General features: G+C 38.7%; 1 protein-coding gene across 3 annotated transcripts; it reads right to left on the reverse strand.

The window, feature by feature from the left end:
- Nucleotides 1-25,601, reverse strand: RBM27 (RNA binding motif protein 27). Of its 3 annotated transcripts, none has more exons than XM_056349825.1 (21): nucleotides 25,400-25,601; nucleotides 22,580-22,698; nucleotides 21,626-21,750; nucleotides 19,109-19,200; nucleotides 18,351-18,544; nucleotides 17,263-17,520; nucleotides 16,483-16,716; nucleotides 15,176-15,310; nucleotides 12,937-13,086; nucleotides 10,943-11,090; nucleotides 10,503-10,656; nucleotides 9,129-9,392; nucleotides 8,879-9,007; nucleotides 7,891-8,013; nucleotides 7,312-7,386; nucleotides 7,038-7,202; nucleotides 6,522-6,626; nucleotides 6,226-6,417; nucleotides 4,168-4,254; nucleotides 3,590-3,700; nucleotides 1-2,984 (listed from the first exon to the last, which is right to left on the reverse strand). In XM_056349825.1, exons 1-21 carry the CDS (start codon nucleotides 25,456-25,458, stop codon nucleotides 2,898-2,900), a joined length of 3,006 nt encoding a protein of 1,001 aa, XP_056205800.1. In that variant the 5' UTR covers nucleotides 25,459-25,601; the 3' UTR covers nucleotides 1-2,897. The 3 variants fall into 3 exon arrangements, with proteins under 3 accessions (XP_056205800.1, XP_056205799.1, XP_056205801.1); XM_056349824.1 differs by having other exon boundaries at nucleotides 19,109-19,215; XM_056349826.1 differs by lacking the exon at nucleotides 12,937-13,086 and having other exon boundaries at nucleotides 19,109-19,215.
- Nucleotides 25,602-25,631: the final 30 nt, after the last annotated feature.

The raw sequence follows: 25,631 nt of genomic DNA on the forward strand, positions 1-25,631 counted from the left end.
AAAAAAAAAAAGGAAAAATAAAAGTGTTTTCACAATAAGGAGGCAATTGTTTTCAGATTTATCTTTCTAGCTCTCATTTTGTTCTTTTTGCTTAGGCTAATTCAAGAACAAAAGGGAGGTAATTCTTCATAGCAGTTACATTCTTTTCTTATCACATACTCTTTCAGCATTTACACACTAGGTACAGACTGGTAACATCTAGTTACACATCACCTGTAAATCCACTGGCTAGTGTACACAAGTTAGTATTGATTAAAAATTTCACTCCCTGAAAGTACACATGAATTTAATAAAAAAATGTTACCATAAAAATAAAGCAAGTTGTACTGCCATGTTACTTATTAAAACAAAACCATCCCTCAAACAGTTTAACGCAGCCTGTCATACCCTACAATATGGGGAGAGCCACAAGCCTGGGAAAATGAAGGTCACTTTCAAACAGCTTTCCTCCTTCTTAAACACCAGAAGTCAGATACAGCTATACTGCCCATCACTTAAATTCCCAATAATTTAATAGCATGCTTTCAATACGCAAGCCAAGTTCAGAGGCACAACTCACTTTTGTAGCTCTGCGTTTAGAAATCATGTTTGGGATGTCACTCGAGGATTTATGTAAGCCTGCCTATGTGCACTGTTAAAGGGGGGGGGGGATAAGGAAAAAAAAAAAAAAAAAAAAAAAAAAAAAAGAAATCCTATGAAGCTCTCAAAAAATCATTAAAGCTACCGCACTCACCTCCCTCCTGTCTCGCTCAACTTGAACAGCCAGCACGACCGGGGGCAAGGGCAATTGTCCCTGACAGTGTGCCAGTCAGGTGTCACTTCAGAGCTAAAACCATATGAAAAGGAATCCCGTTCTACGTGTCTCAGACTACTGCAATTTTTCCTACAGCTTCATTCGTTCATTGTAATTTTAATTTTCCAAATACAAAAATACAACAATTCTTATTGAAATCTATACGCTGGTAGTTTTAGTACACAAAAAGGCAAAATATTTACAAAATTATACAGTTTAAGAAAAAACTCTGTACAAAAAAATATATAAATCCTTTTGTTCCCTCTATCTTTTGTTAAACTGTCAGGACTCAAATATGTTTGCTGCAATGTTTTTTTCAAAATATACACTGTCTGAGCCACAGACATTTAAAAAAACCAAAACGATTAGAGATGACGGGAGAAAAGCAAGACATTCTAAATATATAGGATTGGTTTCCCCTCGTTTCTCCATGTCTGTAATTTAGCCTCAGTATTAGCAGGGAAGTCCTAATTATATAAAGAACTGAGGTTTCAATGCGAAGAGGCAGAATACTGAAAGACATATTCCCTTCAACTGACAAGGAAACAGAAAATGATATGGTTTTGACTTTTGATACACCACAACGGCAAAAGGATAACAAAGTCAGGGGAACTGTAAACCCAAAGGCATGCTCAACTACATGTCGCTAGCCAGGTTCAGAGCCATTGTAATTTAAATTTTTGATGTATATTTTTCTTCAGTTGGGAACTCACTGGGAAATATACTGGTAAACTAATTATTCAAAAGAGGAGAGCATTTTTGCACCGACATTCTGTTTATTTTGTATAGAAATGTACATAAAATGTACTGAAAAGTGTACAGTACAAATGGACAGTCAAGGAAAATGCTTGCTGGGTAACATGTTCATGAACTGCAAGAGCTGCGTAACAGTTAAGATACACGGCTCAAGTATCTGAACTTGTTATCCTCATTCCTATCATAATACACGCCATTATGGGGTGCGGGTGTGTTTTTAAAATGGTACAACAGTAAGGCAACCGAGAATGTAATGGTGTTCATCTTAAATGTGTCAACAAAACTATACTCGGAGATAAATTAATAACCTTCCAAACCCAGCTCTGAACACTCCTCTGAAGACTCATCACTTACAGCGCTGGTTTGATGCCAGTCTTTGAGCAGGACACTGACATTCTATTGGCTAAAAAGCATTTTGCTCTGAACACTTCATGGATTTGGTTTGAACATAAACAGCTGGTAACAGGGTGAGGAGGAAGAGTTGCTACTGGCTGGTAGGCAGTTGCCTGCTTAGTTGTTTTCCTTTTTGAGGAAGTGTGAAACTCATTACATTCATGCTCACAAATACTGAAATGCAGTAAACAGTCTAACTTAAACTTGCACCTTAAACTGAAACTACAGAATAAAATCAACAGCGAGTGAAAATTCACTCGAATACGTGTCATTGCTGATGTTTTCTGTGAAGCAGAATTTGAAGAAACAGAGTGAACTGGACAATACTACAATACCCTGTTATGTTGCTTCTTCCATCTCCTCTCACAAAAGGCAGTAGAACACAGAACCTGTGTGGCTTTCAAACATATTGAAATAAATGATTTATGAATCTAGCCACAAATAATCCCTACAATAAGTGATTCCACACGGAACAAAATGCTACCCTTTTTCAATTAGCAAATGAGGCAATTTTTTTCTTTCATAACATTTAATGAAAGTTTGCGTCTTTCCCCTATCCCCATAATATTGCTAAATAAAACCTGTAATATCTTTTCAATTATAAACTGACAAATCAATCACATATAAAAAACCCAAAACAAGGTAATACAGGTGACACAAGAAAATACTAGTATTTCCCCCCCACCCCTCTCCTCTCTTTTTATCCTTCTTAAATAGAAAAAAAATCACCACCTTGGTGAGCTTGATAATTATGTAAAAAGTTACTGGGCCTTTGGCTAGCTTAGTATCACAGCTCTGTATCCGAAATGTTTTTATAACAAACTTTGCTCACTTTAAATCTTGTGGTTTGAAAAGAAAGTAAAGCTTTTTTTGGCTTATCAACTTCCTTAAATAAATGTTTAAAGGATGTAGCTTGAACTACATTCCTAAAATTATACATTTCCAACATCAAGTTTCATCTTCTCCAAGAACGGGATTCATCCTCATCTTCGTCGTCATCATCATCATCTTCGTGCAAAAATAAATCTGAGGTTTCAGTCTCCTAGATGAAGATAAAACATAATTTTAAAACAGTAAGTTCCACGCTGTATCCTAGGTAACTTGTCATGCAATGCAGCATCAGCTGTACTTTACATCAGGTTCTTATTTACCACGTATCTCACTTAAAAGCACACAGTTACATTCATTTTTACGGGAAGAACAGCAGCCTCACACATCAGGAAAGGAAAAGAAAGCAGGAATAAACAACCACCCACCCTCTCTGAAACAACAGTTTTCTGTTAGATGCCTGCACAGAAAAACCTTCAAAAGCTTAAATGTGTTCATCATTACAGGAAAGAATATACGTAACTTATCCTATAGTGGAGCATTAATACTGTGAAGTAAAAAGATGAGCAGCCTGCATATAGAGGATGTTAGGTTTATTTTCATACTTGACAGATCAACAACTCAACCAGAAAGTTTAGGGTTTCCCCCCCCCCCCTTTTTCCCTTTTTTTAAAATGTACTATTCAAAATGAGTTAAGTTTCTGGTTTGCAGACACATCTTTCATGAAAATTCTTCAGTAAACAGAAAATTGTATCCCAAAGAACTCTTAGCTGTTAGATTCCTAGAAGAGTGATTTAAGTTATTGACGTATTTTCATACCTCTTCCTTAGACTCCTCTTCCTCAATTTCTGTGGACACAGAAGGTACCTTAGGTTTGTACCATGATATCTGTAGCCTTCGGTCTTTGAACCGGGATCCTTGGTTAGCAGCCTAGGTTGTATTTTAAATGAACGTATTTTCAAACAGACATCAAGTAAAGAACTTTTAAAATCAACAACAATAAGCCTGACCTAGCGAACATCATGCAGGTGCACACTTGAAGATCTCAAGCATATAAGCCACAATCACCTGCTTTGGTCTTCTGAGAGCAACTTCATTCAAACCTGAATCTGCTAAATAATGCTCATTTATCAGTGGTCTGGAAAGATTAACAGGGCTCCAAATTGCTTGTGACAGAGCCCATATCAGCGAAGGACCAATGTTACTATTAAGGTAAACATGAGGTATTTGCCCCTGTAATGATGCTTCATGCAGTGGCAACAAATACTCACACTATCTAGCTCAAAGCAGTGGGATCAAAGCCTGCTAAATTTTAAAACACAAAGCTTTGCAAACACAAGAAGTTAAAAATTCTGATTTTAGAACCATTAAAAAAATATATCCATTATTCTACTTACATTCTCAGCTTCTGATCGAGACTTAAAAGTTAGAACAACACTTAATGGGGAATCCTCTTCTTGAAGGTCTTCAATATCTCCAAATTTCTATGAGAGAAAAATCTGTTAAGAACAGTGGTAATATTCTCCTCTGAAAACACGATCATTATGTGCTAAAGTTGCAGTGTATTGAAGTGCCACTGAAACGTCTTTTTTTTTTTGGACAGAAAAGTGAAAGCCAGAGGAATCTCAGCTGTGTCATCCAGCAATATGGCAGCGCTTGTACCTCTACTTTTGGGCAAAAGCTCAGATTTTTTGTTATTCTAATAAGCAGAGCTTAATTTTGCAGGAGGAAAGGGAAGCGTATTGATTTATACCTCAGAAAGTAATTATTTGAATTTACTATTTCCCTTGTTCTCTTCTGCTTTCACTGTTGAACTTCTTTAGACCTGTTAAACAAGTCCTTTAAAGCTCATTAATTTGCAAGAGATTTCAGTAACAGGAATCAAACTTTGCTATAGAGCTCCTGAATACTTTCTGTCAGTATACTATAGGAAGGAGGAAAAAAGTATTATCTAGTATGGTTAAATTAAAAAGTTTGCATTTTTGCTATTTATGTATGGCATAATGGTGAAAACTGGAATGACCACAGCAATGATAATTAAATAGTAAAAAAACCCACCCCAAAACAAACAAAAAAAGGATTTATGCATGGAGTACAAGCAGTACAAAAGAAAACCATATTGAACTTTGGATTTAATATGAATAACAGAAGAAAAGTAGTTTAAAAGCCAGTAAGATAATAGCTTTAGTAACAGCACTAGCTGCTTGTAAAAATTTTTACTGGTTTCAGCAGCTAAGACCAGCTAAAACTTTTAAAAACACGAAGTCACTCAGAAATAGAATTAAAACAAAGACCTTTTTAGAAAAGGCACTCTGGTGCCCTCTTAGGACTTCTCCCAGGGTTCATAGCACTATTATTACACCATAAAGCAGGTTGTTCTTTTTGATCAAACTACACAACATTTTTCACTGAATTACCTAATCAAATCAGTAATAGTGGCCTCTAAGCTTTTGGTAAGCAATGAGGCCAGAGTAACAGTTCCCCAAAGAGCAAAGCTTACCCCACTGTATGAAGAACTGTAAAGTTCTCTTTTCCCACTCAACCCAGGAACAAGCAAGCTTTCAGATTACCAGTTCTCTCCAGAACTCTATTGCTTTTCTGATCCAGCTCTAAAGGGTAAGATTCTACAAAATGAGTTTTCCATATCAGTCACTTGCTTTGCAAAGAGCATCCAGAAATATCAAAGTGACTTGATCAAGCTTAGCTTTCATGCTGGGTCTATTTATGAACTATTACATGACTTCTCCAAGAAGTTTACTAGCTTTGCATATGAAAACATTTCATTCTGGAAAGCACGACTGAGGGAAATTTAAAATCAGCTTTCCCTTTATTATGGTAGCTTACTTATGATGCTAAACTCCCTTGTTACCTTAACTTGCACACTAGCAAGCTACTTGCCCTACCATGAGTTTATGAAGAAATTTAACTACTTTGAAACTGATGCTCTGTTTAGCAAAACAGTGCTTTACTTCTTGAGCTAGAGAGAAACAAGATAAATGGTAGGAATTGCTAATCTGAAAAATAATTTGTAAACAGTGAGAGGCTGATAGGTATTTTTCATCCCTCTAACATCTGTTTTGAACTACTGTAATGCAGAATTAATACGAGTAAGCTTTTTAGCTTTACCCATTAAAAGAATCTATTTATAGCTGCTTTGCAGTAGCTGCTCAAAGACATTACATTTACATCCTTGACAACTCTTGAAACCGTTTGCTTATCCACAGCCTGTTCCATGAATTCAGGATGAAGTCTTTGATTTGTTTGCACTAACAGAAACAGACTTGCATCTTCAAGATTTTGGAAAAGAAAGTGTTATTTACAAAGATCTTAGCATGCCTCTCTTCGCAAGTAAGCACATATCCTGGGTATTGGTTACCTACTTAATCTCAGATTTATAGTTTGGCCACGATTCTTCTCTTCAGGTTTTTCTTTTTTTAATGTGACCTCATACTTACAGAGAAGTGCTGTAACAATTCATCTTTTTCTTCTTCAACGAAGCCTCCAACTGTTAGTGCTTTGGGACGATGATCCACCACCATATGATTCAACATGCCTCTTCCTCTCGCACCACGACCCCGTCCTCGTCCTCTTCCTTGGGCTGGCACTGTCTTTCCTCGACCAACAGGCAAAATGCCTAAACGGGCAGCCTGTTAAAGGTGGCAAATAATGTACAAAACCATCCTCTGTTTAAAAGGATTTAAAAAACATTTAAATATAAATATATTAAAAGCATCAATCCAGACAAACTCACCTCTACTTGTAACTGATTTAGCTTTTTTCGCAATTCAGTTGTGTCTTCGCCAGATGAAAGCCTCTTATGAAAGTCCAGCTCTGCATCTAAAAGTTCCTTTTGTGCCTTAGAGAAAAAGGTGCAGAAAGAGAAAACAGAAGGGAAAAGCAGAACTGTAATGAGTGCTTTTAATGTTTTGTTCCACTTCTTCAGCAATACATTTATGTAAATGACAAATCAGTACACAACATCCATACTTTCCCCTATATTCAGTTTAATTGCCACCATGCCCCTTTTCCAACCCATTTTTTGAAGGGCCCAGAATTCTCTGCTTCAGAATTGGAACAAGTTTGGATGTGCTACATGCAGAACTAGGTCAGAGTTCCTTAAAACCATAGCTCACTTGTCCATGGTTATCACTCAAATTCAAAACACTGCCTGGGAAGTGTTTTGATCTAATGTTGCTGCATTTTTAGGAGACAGTATTAGAAATAGTTACAAGAGACAGGTGGGTAAGTTATCTTGAGCAATCAATACCTCTGTCTTGGACTTTAATTTTGACGGTGTAGTGGCTGTAGATGATGTTTTTAGTTCATCCTTTAACTGAGATATTTTTCCTGCTAGCTCCTTTAAGGTCTTCATTATTTCTGCTCTCTCTTCTGGTTTCATGCTCTTGTTTTTCTCCAGCTTGGATATCAACATCTGTGTATTAATAAATGAGCAGAAATGTGAAATTCCAGGAAAACCAACACTGAACAGAAGAGTATCTATAAATTGATAATGTATTTACTAGAAGACATTCCAGACTTACTTTCTGGCATTCTATTTGTTTTTCTAACATCTCCTGCTTCTTTTTCCTCATGTCTTGTTGGAGTTTCATTGCCTCCTGTATAAGAAGAAAATCCTTTCAATCAGTAAACAGCAATCTAACATTATATGTACTTGTATATATCTTATTTTCTTCTTAAAGCTACAGAAGTGAAGGCTGTAATGAAAACTAGCAGTCTGCAAAATGCACAAGTGTATCTAATGCAGATGAAAACAATAAAAAGTTGCTAACTTCCTGCTGTGAAGTACTCTGCTAAATTTTTGCCCCTTTCTGAAGTCTCTTAAGAAATGTTTCCTATATTGCCATTTAAGTGTCTCATACCTGCAGAGATTAAAATCGGAGAAATGCCTTGAGCCAGAAACACACGTGACCAAGTGTGTCAAGTCAAACACCCCAAAAAGGAATACCTCCATACCCATGATTTACCTACATGTACATTTGCAAGAAGTCTGATAACGATGACTAAACCCACACTAATGTAAAAAGTACACTGCAATTACCCTTCTTTGTGATGTACTTTGATCGCTATACTGTCAGTCAACCAATGAACAGTAGAAGTACCTGTTTTTTTTTAAGGGCTTCTTGTACATCATGGGGTTTAGACCCTGCACCAGGCTTCATAGGTGTCTTTAAGTTTGAAGAACTGTAAACCATTTTTGAGTGGCTTGTAGAAGTAGGAAACGTCTGAAATAATAAAACCACACAAACAAAAATATGTAATAGCATAAAATGAATGCGATACACTGCCAATGAATTTTAGAGGAATGTACGCTGTGAAAAATGACCACAAACTTCCATATTTGCGCAATGAGACAAAAAGACCAAGGTAATTAAAACACACGCATAAAAGCATTGGTCTAGCAGTCAACTTGCTCAGAAGCAATCAGCTTAAATGCTTGTTAAAAGGCTTTCTGCAAAAGGTACTTTCTTTCCTTCTTCATCCGAAACACCCTCTGCATCCTGATATCCATTTGGGAAGATCACTGAAGCTGATCTTCTGCATCTGCATTATATTCAGCTTCGCAGTCATAGTCCAACACCACCCTTTCTGATCAAATAAGGCAGCAAAAGTCACCCGTATACTTCCTTTCTTAAAAGGAGGACTTCTCTGTGGCCAAGAACACATGCTGCACTACAGTATCAGTGTGAATCAAGCAGTATCAACCTGAACTCTATGCAGAAGTATTCCATAAGCTTCTAGCACTACTGTTAAAACACAGCATAAACTGAAAAATCACTGGGAAAGCAATGAGATCACCAACAAAAAGTTGACATCACATATAGGCTGTCAAATTTTTTTACTATGAAGTATGGCCAAAAATACTTTATGCTACTTAAAATACTTTGTTTCTGAAGTCATTGTACCCGTTTTATATAAACAGCTAACAAAACTAGGAAGCAGCAACTGACCATGGGTGCATGGAACATTAGTGAAAAGAAACAGAACCAAGTGGGAACAATTTGCAAGTTCTATTTGCTAGTTCCAGCTCTGCTGACAGGCCAAAGCTTGAACTGAAAGCATGAAGACTGTCAGCCTTCACAAACGTACCTGAGAATCCTCTACTACAGCCCCAGACTGGCTTAAGTCAGGCTGGTTTCCACCTGCTGCTCCGAGGCGACGTTTCACTGGGACTTTATTAAGCACATAGGCACCAGATGCCAGTGGTTTATTCATCAGCTGTGCATTAATAGACATTAAAAAAATGAAAAATTATATACTTTGCTTTTTTGAAGTAGCAGTCATTTAGGAACACTGATAACCTTTACTGCTCAATCACTAGTTTACAATAGCACAGTACCTTTGACAGATTGCTATGCATGGTTACAGCTGGAGTTGCAGTCAGGGCTTGCTGCTGAAGGTGAAGTTGGTGATGAAGAGACTGTGTGGGTGTCTGCTGCTGTTGCTGCTGCAGCAGTGAAGGCTGCTGTTCACTTTCTCTGTGCCACAGTACCCTTATAAACCGATTGTTCAAAACTGCCTCTGTGCTGGAAATTGCCTTCCTAGCTTCATCGTTAGTTAAGTACTGAATGAGAGCAGCTTCGGGATCATTCTGGAAAGCAACCTAAATCAAAAAGTTCATTAGAATGCATTATTTCTCAAGGAAGAAAACATCTCAACCAGTAGCAAACAAATCTAAAGATCTCCAATGAGTGGGATATATAGTGGTATCAACAGCTCAAAATACAGGTAAAACATTCTACATAACTGAAACCAAGTACCTTTTGGCAAATATAACACGTACTTGCAATAAAATAGCATCAGATATCCAGAGCACTGTGAACTGCCACCATGGGGTATGGCAGAAGAGACCTTGACTCAAAAGCTCTTTATTCTAGCCTCCTGAGAGACCACGGCTGTCCGAGGACGCACAATGTGAAGTTTCACCACATTCTGAAAGAAGCACTATCTAACAGTCCTGAATAAGACTATTTTTCTCTAAAAATGTATCACAGGAATAAAAACAAACTTTGGACTTTCTAGTATAATGACTGAGACAGCATGTTTTAAATGCATTACTTCATTATCGAGGTGCAGAAAGCACCACCGTATCTTTTGGGCTAAGACATAAAACGATTAACTCAATAAATACAGAAGCTTCCCAGGTATCTGTATTTTATTTAAACCCCTGAGGACTTCTGAGGCAACTGTTTTGTCTAGAAAAATAAATGGAAATTAAATGCTATTTTGACTGTGTAACTACCTGTGTTTTCTTACATAGTGCTTTTCCCCTTCTTACAGGGCAACGAACACCACTGAACTGGAGTCAGTTCTAGGATGCAAAGTGGTAATAAACTGATGCATATAACACTCTCCTGTAGCATCTTTGTCAAAATCCTGAGTATGAAATACTGTAGGATCATCATACAAGACAGAAAGTGTTAGAAGATATCTTGTAAAAAAGTTGCTCAAAACCTAATTTGGTTTAGATACCGTTAAACCTGTAAGCCTTTCAAATTTAGCAAGACTTCACAAAGGCAGAAGCCAATGTACTTGTACAAAATTAAGATGATAATAATACAGAGCAGATCAAGAAAAGGTTTCTTGGAATTTGATTACCTACTCTCCCAGTCAGCCTCCACTAAGAATGTGGTTCTGCTGCAATATTCAAGAAAGCTTCAGGGAAAATAAAGTACCCCCACTCAGGCATAAAAATCAAACTTTTTTTTTTTACCTGAATGTTTACAATAGTTCCAAATTTGCTGAAGTGTTCATTGAGCTGTGTAATATTGTTCAATTCTGGTGGAATTTTTCGAACTTCTAACTTTGTATTAGTATACTGATTCTTTTTCAAAAATCCTGGCTTATTCTGGTTGTTATTTGCTTGCCTAGAGAACATGAGACCAAGATAGTAATTTAGACAGGCATACACATACTTAAGTAGGGCAGAAAATGTTAGCACATTTAACTTTTTCTCATAAAAAGTATATGCTCTAGACATTAACAAAAAACCCTCCTCCCACCATTAAACATTTAGTAGTAGACCAGATTATGGGGACACAGATTTTCTGACCCAACCAGCTCAAATTACAGGGACTGGTGAATAGCAACATTCACAGCATTGACAGCAACAAATTGCGTTCCAATTAGTCAACTGCAGTTGTTAATTCTTACTTTGCCAGCCACGGTTTCTTTAATGGTGGACATTCCATGCTACTTGGAGATCTTTTCCTGCTGTCTGGTTCAAGGACAACTCTAGTTACATTGCTGCTATTATTTGTAATGGGAATGGGAGGTTCAGTCTGGATGATAATATTGGCAGCTGGAGGAAAGGAATATGGCCTGTGTTATTCACCACACATCAATGGAGACATCGGAAAAAATGGTCATTTAAACAGCAAAATAGGGTTGAGTTTAGAACCATAAAAATTAGGAAGACTTTATCAAGTTGGTCAGTTTTGTTTCCAAAGTTACTTCAAAGATCACTGCTAGCCTAACTAAACAATGTGGGGAAAACAAACATTTAGCCCAGCGAGCAGAGATGAGATTTTGACTTTTAACATTAGTATTAGCTTGAAGAAACAAAGCTAAAACTCCACCTTTCAGGTACTGAAAATTGAGATTCTGCAGGAAGAGGGGGAAAAAAAAATTTAAAAAAAGGGAGGAAAAGAAACAAGGCTAGGTTCCCAGACTTCTGCAATGTGGCATGGGCTGAATAAACAACTTTCCTTGTATTAACCCTTGACAGTCAAAAACCAACCAAGAACCCACTCCTCCCACTGCTATCCTCTTGTCACCCGTCCATCCAGTTTTCAGAAACAAACTGTCAATTAAGTACAATTACAGCATGAAATTATACTCTGAGACATTAAAGTTTGAAGCAACTTCTACAAACAGAAAGCTGAAGTGCTAGATCACAGTTTTCACTGTTTTTTTTATTTACAACCTTTTTAAGATTATGCTATTGCTGTTAGGATCCTGTGTATGCCAAACATTTAACTCCTAAAAAGAAGTCTGAGTTATAAGTTAATTTTCTATGGCTTTTATATATGTCAGAGTTCTGCTGATTACACTGGTGAGAACAAAGACTGGGCATTTTTGGGCATAGTTTTAATTTTACTTTGGAGGATGATTTTAGACTAAACCTTAGACACACACAACAAAGACAGTAAAACAAGTGGTCTGAAGCATCACCACTGAACATTCACCCATGCCTTACAACAGCAATGGGTCTTACAGAGAATCTGAGGGCCAGCAACAAAGCCCCAACCCTGCCTTTATGATGTCTGTTAAGATGCAAACAGCAACAGCAATTTCTGCAATAATACTTAAACACATTCTTTACAGGATGAGTCACTGGAAGGAAATATTGGAAAAAAAAATCCACTAAATAACAAACACTGAAGTGCAACAGTAAACAAAGAAATTTAACATTTTTTTTCTTTTAAGGATCAGGGTGGGGAAAGCAGGATGGAGAAAGAAAGTTATACAAACAGAATAAAAATTCTTTAAAGAGCTGTGACTTGTTCTCTCCCCTAAAAGATATTTTGTACATGTCACCTCTAAGAGACTACATCTACATCCATACAATTAAGGATCAGAATTACTTAAATGCAGACTGGGATTTCAACCAACTAGGAGAATTAGAATGCTATCTAAAATGTTCATTTTTGAGAGAACATCTGTCTGACAGAGTCAGACCAAGTACAAAAAACATGCCATAATAGTTTTCCTCCTTATTACCATCATAACTGCTGAGCCACGTATTGTAGATCACCACCTCTGTGCCCCGGGTCCGAAACATACCCTTGGCTACTATACTACTTAAAGCCACCTTTCTACACCATTTTCCTTTCTAGAAGCACCCAGCACCTGAAAAGTGCCTTCACAGGCTAAAGAGGAATAAAAATCCAACCAACCAATCCCCCCACCCCAACCTGTAAGTTATTTATTATTATCCCAAGCAAGTGGTTATTTTTGAGAAAAAGGCCGCTTTGACTTTAATATGGTCATATTAGCATTTTTAAAAAGGTAGAGATCTCTGAAAATTTTTCTGAAATACTAGAACAGTGAGAAAAAAATATTGCTTTCAGCCTGAAAAAGGGGAAAGTAAGTGTTGACCGCCTTGGACAAAAATAGCAACAGCAATGACTAGAAACCCTTCCTACCTCTTGGATTTGTATCCATCTCCCCAGATGTTAGGCCAATTAGATTTGGACGCTGCGTTTGTGCTCTTGTAAAGAACTGTCGATACTGAGATCTACCAGCACTGGTAATACTAGGAGCTTCAGGGTTATAGCCATCTGGCTCATATGTATCTATAAAAAAAGGAGAGAAATGAAAGAGTTTTTCAAATGAGTTTAAGACTCAGGGTTAATTTTCCTTTAAGGAAATGCATGATGTCCAAGAATCAGAAGTTGTTTTGGATGAAGAGAAGAGAGAAAAGGGGTCGTACAGCCAATGTGTGTAGCTATTTAAAACCTTCAACTGAACTTTATGCCCAAGTCGGGGGGGCATATTCTTTTAGGGTTTTTAATCTGTTATTGTTTGTCAAAAGCGCACACATCACAATAATTGAGTATTGCTGATGAGCTACCTGAAGAAGGAACATGGTGTCTATATGACAACCTTCACAACGTCTGACAATGTTTCAAGGGAAGCAACAGAAGATTTAGTTTGAGCATTTATTCTGTAGGGCCTAAGATGCAAACAGATTTTCAGTCTTTGCTGCCCAACAGTCTAGTTCACTTCAGAAAAAGATTTTTGGGGAAGAACATATTTAAATTATTCCAATCAACGAAAGCTGAGAAATCAGGTAATTTGACCAATACTTAACTATTAAATTCTCCTAATTTTTGTAAAAGCGAGATCAGCTGCCTAGCTCCAGTACTAGTAAGGTACTAATGATTATTTTCACTAAAAAGGGGTAACCATGAGAACACAAGATGACAGAATTGACTCTTATTGTTCCTCCAGCCCAAGGTCCAAATCAAGGATGATGCATTTTTTCAACCATAAAAAGGAAAAGCTATACAAGAACGAATAAAGTCTATGAAAAGCCTCCACAGAAACACACTACATCCTGGAACAGAAATGAATGCCTATACAAGGGAACTTGATAGACTTGAAGCACTCTAAATTTACAGCGCCTTATTCCATAACAACAATGAAGACCCTACAATTTAAAACAGATGCCCCAGAATTTCAATGCTGATGTCATACAGTTTAGTTTCAGACTCTGCCAAGAAGTTTCATTAACCTTGCATGAGCTGAACCGCAAGTTCCTTCTCCGCGATTGGCATACAATTGATTGCAAGAGGGCAACCAGCAGTTGTTACTGTTACCAGTCCCAGAACAGGACACAAGAATCTCCACAGATGTTCTTGAGAACTGAATTATGAAGTGTAACTGAAGTCAGTGATGCCCTGCCAGCTAAGATGGACAGTTGCCCATTAGAAGCTAAGTTCTGAAGCCGAAAGAATCTGATGGTGACATCTAAATGCCTGACAGCATTTGGAGATAATTTAACAGATAGTATCTAACAAGATATTTGAGAGACTGAAGTTCCAAAAAGCATGGAAGTCACAAAGGAAGTGACATGGATCATGAACTAGAGCCCTACTTTGAATAAAATTCAGAATATTTATGGGAAAAAAACCCAGACAGGAAGATTATAAAACACTGAGATTTAATTATTTAGCTCACATAAAACATGGAAATGCCATTACTCCTCTCACTATCAAAAGAAATACAGACTTTGATTTAAATCAAGCAATCTAGGACTCTCCAGGTGTTCTGCTACTTCCCCTAATAAAAACCCACTTCTAAAAAATTTGAGCTCTCTTAAGGAGATGGACATGTTGAAAGCCATCTTTTTATTTTTTAAATTAGAATGCTAGAACCAAGTTGATTCTGGAAAAAAAGACAGAAAGAAAGCAGTAATGTATATGAAGACTGTAAAGACTATTGTGATACACAGCTAAAAATCAAATAAAAAGAAAATCTCTCATCTGTAGTAGCCAAAACCAGACAAAGACCAAGTTAAACAGTAATTACAGGTTTGCCAATCTATCTTTTGCCTACCCATATTCTACTAAACAACGTGAAGATGAACGGATCCCTGTCTTGGATTCAACAATCTTATTGCTTTGAGCATATGAAACCCAACCAAAGCTCCCCACAAATGATCTTTCCCAAGAGAGTGACAGAACACTCCTGCTATTTCACACAGTAACTGCAGATGATGGACTGACCGCAAGGAAAGCCATCAGACTTCTTTTTAGATTTGTATGTACTGGAGGAAGACTGAGATAATCTGTCTAATCTTCTAATCACACATCAACAGAGGAATTTTAAAATTTATATCTCAAGCAGATTAAAAAAAAAAAAAAAGTAAAATTTGCTTACGTTCTGATACTGTATACAGTAGGTTCTGGGGTAAAGGAGGAGGTAGTCTTGCTCCTACGGGTGCAAGACTGGGCACTGCACTCGTCCCAGGCTGGTCACGATTATTTATCAAACTTGACTGTGTTAAAGGTGGTCCTACAATGACATCGTAGAATAGATCACTAAGACTTAGAACTCCATAGATAAATTATGCAAACAATTCAATGCAATTTGTTTATGACTTGCTATGAACAAGGTCAATTACAAATATTTACAATCCCACTACAGTAAAATAAATTGAGAAGCCCTGTTCAGAAGTTACTCTAATTCCAACACCTCTTTTCTTTCCCAGAAAGGACAAAAAAAAAGTGTCTCCTCTTCCCCAGAGATTAATTACTATTAGAGCTTGCATTAACTAAAACACCTCCTCCCTCAGCAAGACCATGGAGAATCAAGGCTTGCTCAGAGCAAGAGATTGTATCAGCGACATTTAGATTACCGTTTTAAAACAAGAACTACAGGGCAAAAAGCATTTACAGACAAGAAATTTATCTAGCTATTTTTGCTTTGCTTGCACCATATACAAATACACACATTCCTACTTACAATATGCCCAAAAAAGGACGATGAGTTTACTACTCAACCTATCAACACACAGCTGCAATGAGGGAGCACTGTCAGTTCACTCCATAGCAAGCCAATTCTGCCCACTGAAAGGCTCATGCAAAGTTTAGTGTTAAACCTACATGAAATTATTTCTCATCCCATAACTGCTGCTATTTGACGCAACTATCACTGCATGTATTGTGTTACTGGAATAGAGTAACCACATCTCTAATACTCTTTTTCTTCATATAATTTACATTGTAAGATACAGTAAGACAACAGAAAAGGCTAAACATCACAGAGATCACTGTTGAGCTAAAATTGATCTTAGATGTATCAATTATGTACTGCTTTTTAGTAGCAGATAATATAGCACAAACACAGAAGTTTATTAGAACTTTTAGATTAAATCTTTTTTTTCTTAATGCATCAATGTTAAAAGCTAGTAATCCAATTGTCAGTGATCAATCCAAACACCAGCAGGGTTATGAGATAATCTGAAAGAGACTCCCCTCCACTTCCCCATCCAATTTAACTAATTCAGTTTGGAGTGCTAGGGAACATAGTATTTTACAAACTATTTTACAGACTTACTTTGGCAATATTTTGAATAGAACATGGCTAGCAAAGCAATTTGAACTTATTACTTCGAATACACATGGATTTCCCAGAAAGCTATCATTTTAACTTGGTAACAAAGAAAGAACAATGTTTTTACTTACTTGGTACAGGAAGCACAACAGGAGGTGGTGCCTGTGGATGAGCTTGTGGAACTGGTAACCTCATGTTACGAGCTGGACCTGGCAAAGGGGGCAGAAGCATACCAGGAGGAGGAGGAAGTCCCGGAGGTGGTGGAGGAAAAGGAATCATACTTGGCAAGGAAACTTCATCTACTACTAAAGGATCATTTCCATGATCAAACTGGCAAAGGTCACCAAGCACACAAAATCCTCGCTCTGCAAAACAGGACATTTAATAATCTTTTTAGGAAAAAAATTAATAAATTGTCAAGTGATTTGTAGCATCTCAGTTTCTGCCAGAATTTCTTATTAAAGAAAACACTCTATCACTGATCCAACATGACATTATCAGAAGAAGTTTCAAAGTAATTCAAATTTGAATAATCTTCCATAAAAGCATACAAACCTACATACATCCATCATAAAAGCTATGGGAAAAAAAAGTCAGAAGTATCATCTGTTTTATATTAAACACATATACTACAATCTTTATCAGAACTGCCAGTGGTTGAGATATTTGCCAAGCTTATACACAATTATGAAAAAACTTCACATGTTCTTATCCACCAAATAAACTGCTTCCAGAAAGACTAGTTGCCTCCCCAGTAAAATATAGGTCATACATGCATCCTTCCCATACAAGGTATATTCCACATGCTATTGCATTTTGACTTGCTGCCTACATTTAGCGAACACCTTAAAAAATGAAAGGTCACAGAATAATTGAAACAAGGTGTGAAACTGAAAACTAAGAAAGTTTACCATCATAATCTCGACATCTTCTTTTAGGAGGAGGGTTTCTGCCAAACGAACTGGGATTGCTATGATTGTTATAGTAATTTGACCAGCTCTCTGTTGTGTTTTCAAGATGGTGCGCAGGTGCAATTACAGTAACAGCACTGGGAATAGATTGTGCAGATGAATACTGTTCAGTAGATTTACTGGGAGACACAGAAACTGGATTATATGAACCTTCAACATCGTTTCTTTCACTCTTGAATTTTGATCTCTCCCGGTGCTCTGTTTTAAAAAAAAAGTTAGGCAAAGTCTTCACACTTCGTTCTAATGTAACAGAGCTTTGAGAAAAAGACAATACACAACAGTATAAACATTTCCTTTAATATTCAGTACTCTGCATGTTAAACTGTTCTTGAAGGAGCTTAGCCTTATCAACGGAATAAAACCTAGATATAATGTCAACAGGGTTTTAACTTCAGAAAACTAAATGTTTTTCTTTGCAAAATATGCATTCATTCCTCTAGTCCTTATTCCATTCTGGATTACAGCTTCTTTCTCTTTTAAAGTAGGAAGAGGGAGGGGAAAGCCTGAAACAACAAACCTACTCCATGTCCTTAACTAAGGTGGTCTCAATGCATGTTGGAATCTGTTGTAATCTGCATCTCTTAATTATCCAACAGCCCTGAATGAGCCCTAAAAGAACAATGAATCACATAATAACCACCATCAATTACAAAGAAACCTTCTCTAAAAAATACACAGTAACAGAGTGAAAGAGGGTAACACTATTTTCCAAAAAGATAGGGTTTGTGTGTGTGTGAAAGAAAAGGAGTCAACAGCTTTGTCAACAAACACAGCACAAACATATCAGCTACTGATATCCACTGGTATACACCTGTGGATAAATTAAGAGGTTAGCAAAGAAGAAAACAATCCCCTTAATTGTTCTACTCTGAAGAACAGCCTCTTAATAATTTCAGGAACACAAAGTTCTCAGAATTTACTCCAACTACTCAAGGACATCTACAGCCTGCTAGACCATACAGTATGTAGGAGCCACCTCACATCACTAGTGTTAGATATTCTCCTAAAGCAGCACCTTGGGTACTCACCAGCACTTCTGTTTGTATCACGGTCTTTGCTTCTACCCCTACTGCGGCTACGACTTCGACTTAACCCTCTGCTTTTACTACGACTTTTACTCCTGCCACGTCGCCAGCTAGACTTCTCTCTGTACAAGTCACTCCTGTCATAGTATCTGTCATAGTCCCTCCATTTTCCATCATCTCTCTTCTTCTCTCTGGTTCTAGAAAAGACATATGTAGAATGTGCTTATGAAAAGAGAAACCAAATTAAAAAAAAAGCTTGCAACAAGTGACAATACTGTTCATCCCTCCCGTCCAATCTGGGCCGTCAAGTATTAGAGCCAGAATTTCACAAATTACAAAGAGAAGTACAGAATCTCAAAGCTGAATCACTTATTTGTAGAAAACAGCAAGGGGAGAACTAAATAGAATTGGAAAGGTGAAGTTAGATAATCAAAACAAAATAAGTTTTAAAAGTGATGCTGACACTGTGTGAATCCCCCCCCAACAATGCTTTTCATTTATATCACAAGGGAAAGAATGCAATTGATGACATTCCTAGGCACTAACAATTAAAAAACACTGTCAATTTTTTGGAAGAGACCAACTTGTGGTGAAGAGTTCTCGTGCACGTGACCAGCATACAGATAATACATTGAGACAGAGAAAATAGGGAGGAAATCATGATTTTTATGAAAAATCACTACCTATGAAGTAAAAAATCCACAGTTATAGATTGCCAGCAAATACAGAATAATATATTAATATTTTGGTTCAAAACTAACCTTTGTTCACTGGAATCTCCACGGCTTTTCTGTGGACTGGAATACTTCTTTTTCCTGCCATCGCGCTCTTCCTCAACTGACTCTTGAAAATTCTGTTTAACAGACAACTACCAATCAAGAGTATCACTTTATTTTTTTATAAATGAAGAAAACAAGACCAAAATTTAGTTCAAGGTACAGTTAGCATCCCGTAGAAAAACGGTATTTAGCCATTACTTGCACAGAATAGTTAAGCACTAGAAGTAATCAAGCACCAGAGGTTGTTGGGCTTTTTGTTTCAAATCTTCCAGGTTTTTCAGCAGAGGGGATGCCCCAACACCATACTACTATAATTTTTTTTTTTTTTTAAACAGGATTAATGAAAGACAGTTTCTCTATCCACTCTCATTAGTTAGAGTGAGCAATTCTACAAATGAAGTATTTTCTGAATCTTGTAACTGGAACACAACTAAGGAAAACTACTTCTCCAAGTAGGTATGTCACTAGTTTACACTTTGAAATGAATGCTTTAAAGCAAAAAACTGTTCACATGGTTGAACTAGTCACACTCCTTGCTAGCCTCAACAAAAGAGTTTTAGAAGTCTGTCAGCTATACCACTGCTGTAAATCACTTTGAAACTACTCTGTGCTTTTGCTACCTTTGCTACCATTTCACACTGCTTAGAAGTTACTGTAAATTTTAGTGGCTAAAGTTTACTTGCAATAATATTTAAAAGATTTTTTTTCCAATTAAAAAGGAGGGCCTCCTGCATCCTTGTTTAGGGCTATCTGGGCAAGGTTGCTACAAATATTCAAGACTTTGCTTGACAGGGCTCTAGATAGCTTAACCTAAGGCCCTGCTGTCAACACAAGTTGTATCGCATGGTATCTGGGGTCCCTTCCAACCTCAACTTAGCTATGATTCTGCACCGGGTTTCTGTCCTCCATTTGCAAGAATCCTGTAATACACTGAGCCATGTGATAAATCATCAAGGCCTTACTGATGTTGAAATAACTAATTCATGTCCTGATCCTGTAAAGTTGTCCCACAAAGCTGTCCTACATATCTTCTTTTGCCTCATCCCTGCCCCTCCCCTCATACACCCAAAAATTCCCACTTTCCCCCCACTGGAGCACTGACCAAATCAACAAAAGTAGTTCTAAAACACTTTTTCTAAATTACGACGGTACTTTTGAGAACTGATTGGAAAACTGTTAAAGTGAAAGCCCTATATAGTTGCAAATTACGAACTTCCATCACCAAAGCTACTTCCATAAATTTTTGTAATTCTGGGTTTCATCCTCAAAAAAAAAACCAAAAAAAAAGACATCAGAAAAGAAAGAAAAAAACTAAAAATAAGAACTTTAATTTAAATCAACTGATGAATCACATTCTGTCAAATGATGACTGTGTTCTGCACGATAATGTAACGCAGCCTTGTTTTGGTTGACTGACAGATTTCGATCTACAGCCATTTGCCACCTTCATGACCATCAGCCAGTTTTAACTGTGAAGACTGAACAAGTAACTCCAGCTAAGTCTTTCCTTGGTGTTATTTTAGGCTCACAGACAAAAGCACAAATCTGAATACCATTTAGAGTACTTGTCAGAAAAAAAAAAGTTCCCCATGGTCCATTTATAAAGAGAGCAAGGTTCTGCTCTTAACACTGCATGACACACACATCCCTGGAGCAAGGGGAAAGGACCAGAATTTCATATATACTTTCTAACTTCACCTGCATCTTTTCCATAGTAATTAAACCACATATACGATCTGAAGTATATTTGCAAACTGTGATCAGAGTATAAGGAAATAAAGAACGTTTAATTTTATAGCAATTTTTTCCCCAGCACACACTCACAGCTGGTACATTAGGATGCTACAAACACAAAGAGGTCTCCTCCCTTGGACCAGCAACTCGTAAGGAAAAAACCACCTATCTTAGACAAATGATAGCAGAGGATTATACAATATACAAGTAATTTAGACAACTATGGAAATATTACTTCGCTTTTCCCAAAAACTTGATTGTTTTCATTTCTGTCAATAAAACTTAAAAACAAGAGAACAGAACTGTTTGCAAATGAACGCTACCTCACTTTTAAAGGCAATTATCCCTTGTTATAGAGGCCACCATATTTCACTGATTTTTAAGGATTATAGAAAACCCTTGAAATAATTTCTATGCCTCCCAGAATATACAAAATTGGAAAAGGAAATGTTTTAGAATGTTTTTGCTTCTTCCCCCTCTCTTAAACCCTTCCAAATCATTACCAGCTCATAATCCCAGGGATGCCTGAATAGGATTTCTGAATGCTATTAATCCAGATTAAAGGTAGATTCTACAAAGGGATTTTAAAATGTTCTTAATGTTCTTATGTGAACAGTCATCTTCCATTTTTCTTCAGATGCACAAAGATTGTAAAGATCATTAGTCACAATAAAGTGATTTTTTCTTTCACATTTTGCCTCACAAATGTAGAGGATGGCTAATTTGCAAATCAGATACAGGTAGGCAGAAAAAAAATGATGTTACCTCCTCCTTGACTTCTTCTTTTTCCTGACCTGCAGGCTTCGCTTCTACTTTTGAAGGTTCAAGAGAAGGAAGATAACTCTTTGTATACAGACTTTCAAAAAGTTTATCTACAAACCCTGAAGTTTCTGAGGATACAGAACACAAGAAAATATTGTTACATACTGATTTAAGGGCATTGTTAGATTTACCAGAGAAGTACGGGGGGGGGGGGGGGGGGGGGGGAGTGTCATCCAGGTGGAATGCTCACAGCATCAGCATCGTCATCTTAGATTAATGAACATTAGTTCCAGTGATTACATTTGTGGAACTTGAGGTTGTTTGTTTAGACAAAGAAATTCATCAGGTATATGAAAGAAAGAAATGGAGACTTTTCCTTCAATCACATTTACAACTTTGAAGTGTTCTAACGGGCAAGAATGATCATAACTTATGATTAAGGAATAAATCCACAGTTATTCCATTAGCTACAGTTGCAGCCTCTTTACGGCAAATTTTGAGTATATCATTCACAGAAGACTAATCATCAGTTCAACATCAGATCACAAAAAAACCTGCACAATAACTTCCCCAGCGAGGGTCAGAATTTCAAGTGTTTAATGCTGACCAGAAGCCTGAAAGATCAATATAGACCAGGTTTTCAAAAAGTTACCAAACATCTGTCAGAGAAAATTCTGGCAGCACAACTGACACTTCAAAATGAAATTGCTACCTTTTGTTTCAGAGTATCTCCTCCGACCCACCATGAATGAGTCTAAGTTACAAAACTTCATCTTAAGATTATTATTATTTTTTTTAATCACAAGAGCTTATATTCCTTCATACTCTGTAAGAAATATTCAATTCATGGATAAAAAAAAATATTTTGAAGGCAACAACGGTGCATCATCCTCCCTTCTCCCTCCTCCCCCCAAAATGAAAACCACCGAACAGATGAGGCAGTGGAGAGCACAGTACCTTTTTGCAGAAAGACATCCAGCTGATCAGCACAGAAAGCTTTCAGCTCTTTCTCAGGTTTGTCTTTCTTGACTAATGCCACAACATAGTTGGCTAAGGCTGAGGGGTCTGCATCACATCTATTAGAGAGAAAGAACCATTCTTGATTCTGCTGAAGTATGCCAAAACCTCCGTGCTAGACAATCAGTTACAGAAGAGCCACCAAAGAAAACCTGGCAACCATGTTGGATGCTTTTCTGACATCCAGCACCAACACAGCTGCACTGGGATGACTGGGCCAGCAAAGGATTTTTTTGTTTGTTGGGTTTCTTTTTCCAATTACAGAACAGTATTTTAGTTGCCTTGTGACAAGCCTCCCCCCCACCTGACAATGTTCCCCTTCTTTTGCTCCTTCCTGAGCTTTGTGCAGGAAAAACTATCATTCTTTTTTACAGAAAGATCCAATTCTAGGGCAACTGAGCAGATGCTATTTTTTCTTAACTTTCTGTGAGCGCAGCAACCCCACCAGGTATGACTCTACAAGAAGAGAAGAGTAAGTATGAGGAAAGTCACTGCACAATTACTGTGGAGTATTAAAGTGGTTTAAAAGTTAAACTGGATTTAAAATTAAAGCATTACCACCATCGAAAGTAGTCCAGAGAGATATATCACAAAAGCACATTTTAAATATGCACACAGATACATTCTGCAGCTTAAATTACTGTGCCTATCACACTGGGCTTTTCCTTCCCCAGGGGCTACTTCTGTGCCTACAAATTTCACAATAATCCTTTAACACTGGCAAAATGGCTTAAAGGGGTGCAAATACTTGTATAGGTTCACTACCCAAGCCCTTATCTAGCTTCATGAAGGCCAAAGATAGCCAACTTCATGCAGCTATACTCTGCCACTAATCTTTAAATTGAATATTACTTGAGATTCCATTATTCAACTACTAGAAGAACACTTGAAAGTATGAACTAGATTGACAGCATTAAATGATTAAGCAATAGCTCTTCATTTTGCCGCTCTCAAAAGAGGCAGATGCAAGCTATCAGATGGTAGGTAGGAACCTAACAGTGGATGATGTGAAGATTTTTCTGTTTTTTTTAAGATTAACATTTAAGGAGGGAATTGTGTATTTTCTAAGAACACTAACTATGGAAATAGAAGGAAATGGCATACAGACCTCAAAATAATCTCAAGCGAAAAAAAAATAATTTCCAGAAAACAAAGTGCAAAAAGCCATGCAGCTCACAACTGGTTAGAGAAAATAAAAAACCTCAATGAGTAGCCAATCAAGCAGCTCTACTCCCAATTAGTTTGCTCCATTTCCACCATCCAATGAAAGCCATGTTAAATGACAATTTACAACAAATTATCGACAAAATTAACAACAAAGAAACCACAAATTTAGATTTTACAACTCTAACATGCACTCACAAAAAGAAATAAACTGTATGTAATGTATTCAGTTCAAATGCCCACATGCAACTTACTATAAACCTTCAAATTAAAATAAGGAGATGGTTCGTGACTTTATAACCATTCCTATTCCCTTCTTCATATACTAGTTTCTCCTAGATATTACATTAGGCATTACAGGAGCACATGTAAGGTGTGTACGCTTCTCCAGGTTCACCATTTTGTATTTTCACTGCTGAAAACTTGCCACTCAGGACCCAGTAGCAGATTCTATGATCCTCTGCCATGAACCCTCATCCCCCAGCTCACATCCCTATAGTGCCGCTCAGATACCCAGGGAATGCTGGACAGCAAGACAGGAGGTCGGCTGGAATCAGCAGTGAAGGCGCAGGAGCAGATTTATGCTCCAGTCTAGAGAGACTTTCGACAGGATCTGACAAAGTACCAGAGAGACCCGTTATCTTAAGAAAAAAGGAAAGCCATGAAGAATTTTCAAAGGCCTGCTACTTAATGGCTACATATGAGTAGTTCCAAAACCTATCTAAAACCGAAAAGCAGAAAAATATCTGTGGAAATATTAGTTAACTACACGTTGTAAACGTATTTCTTGCAACTTCAAGCAGTTTTACTTCGGGGAAACTGTAAGGCTAGCTGATCACGGACCGGTGAGCTGCCTTTGGAGGACCCCCGCTACAGGCCAACCCTGGCACCCCCGGCCACACCCCAGCCGCCAGCACCCCCCGGGCAAGGCGCTTTTCGGGAACATCAGCTCCCGCTGCCCGCGCACAACTCGCCCGAACACTGTCCCCCCCCAAGCCCCCGCCTAGCGCACGGACCCCGCGCCCCCGGCCCCACCGCAGCGCCGCACCCCGCCGGCAGGCGCCCCGCACCCCGCTCGCCGGCTCGCGGCCGCGGTAAGCGCTGCGCTACAGCCCAACGTTACGCGGCTGGACATTGAACTTCTACGCGGCGGCGGAGCGGCGCGCGGCCCCGCACCCCGCCGGGCGCGCTCGGCGGCGCGTTCGCATGGAGGCCCAGACGCAGATTTCGGGACAAAAGGCCACGCTTGGCGCACCGGCCCTCGGTAAATCCCATCCCGCGGCCCCAGCCGTACACACGGGCGTCTCCCGTGAACGGAGAGCGCTCGGAAGCCCTGGCAAGCCGGGCAGCCCTGACGGGCCGGAGCCTGTCGCCTCCCGGGGCCTCCGGACGCGGGGCTGCCCCCGGCTCGGCGGGGCGAGGGAGGGCTGCCGGCGGGGCCCGGCGCCACACCGCCTTGCCCGGCTCCCGCGTCGGCCGGTGGACGAGCGCTGCCCGCCCCCCGTCCCAGCGGGCAGCCGCCTTCCCTCACGGCGGAGAGCCCTGCCCTACCGCCGCACCGCCGGCCGGGCTGGCCCTGCCCCCGCCCGCACTCACATCGGCTCCAGCAATTTGGCCAGCCAAGACTTGAGAGCGTCCACGTTCTCTATGATCATGATGGCCTCGCTGCTCCGCCCGGCTCTGCCCTACACCACCGCCGCCATCGCCGGGGCCCAGCCCGCTCCCCGCAGCCGTTGCTCGCCCCGGCCCCTTCCCCCCCGCCGAGGCCTAGCACAGGAACTAGCCGCCAGCACGCAACGCAACCTGCTGAGCTTAGCCGGGGCGGGTC

This window comes from Falco biarmicus, chromosome 8 (genome assembly GCF_023638135.1).
Source record: "Falco biarmicus isolate bFalBia1 chromosome 8, bFalBia1.pri, whole genome shotgun sequence".
NCBI lineage: Eukaryota > Metazoa > Chordata > Aves > Falconiformes > Falconidae > Falco > Falco biarmicus.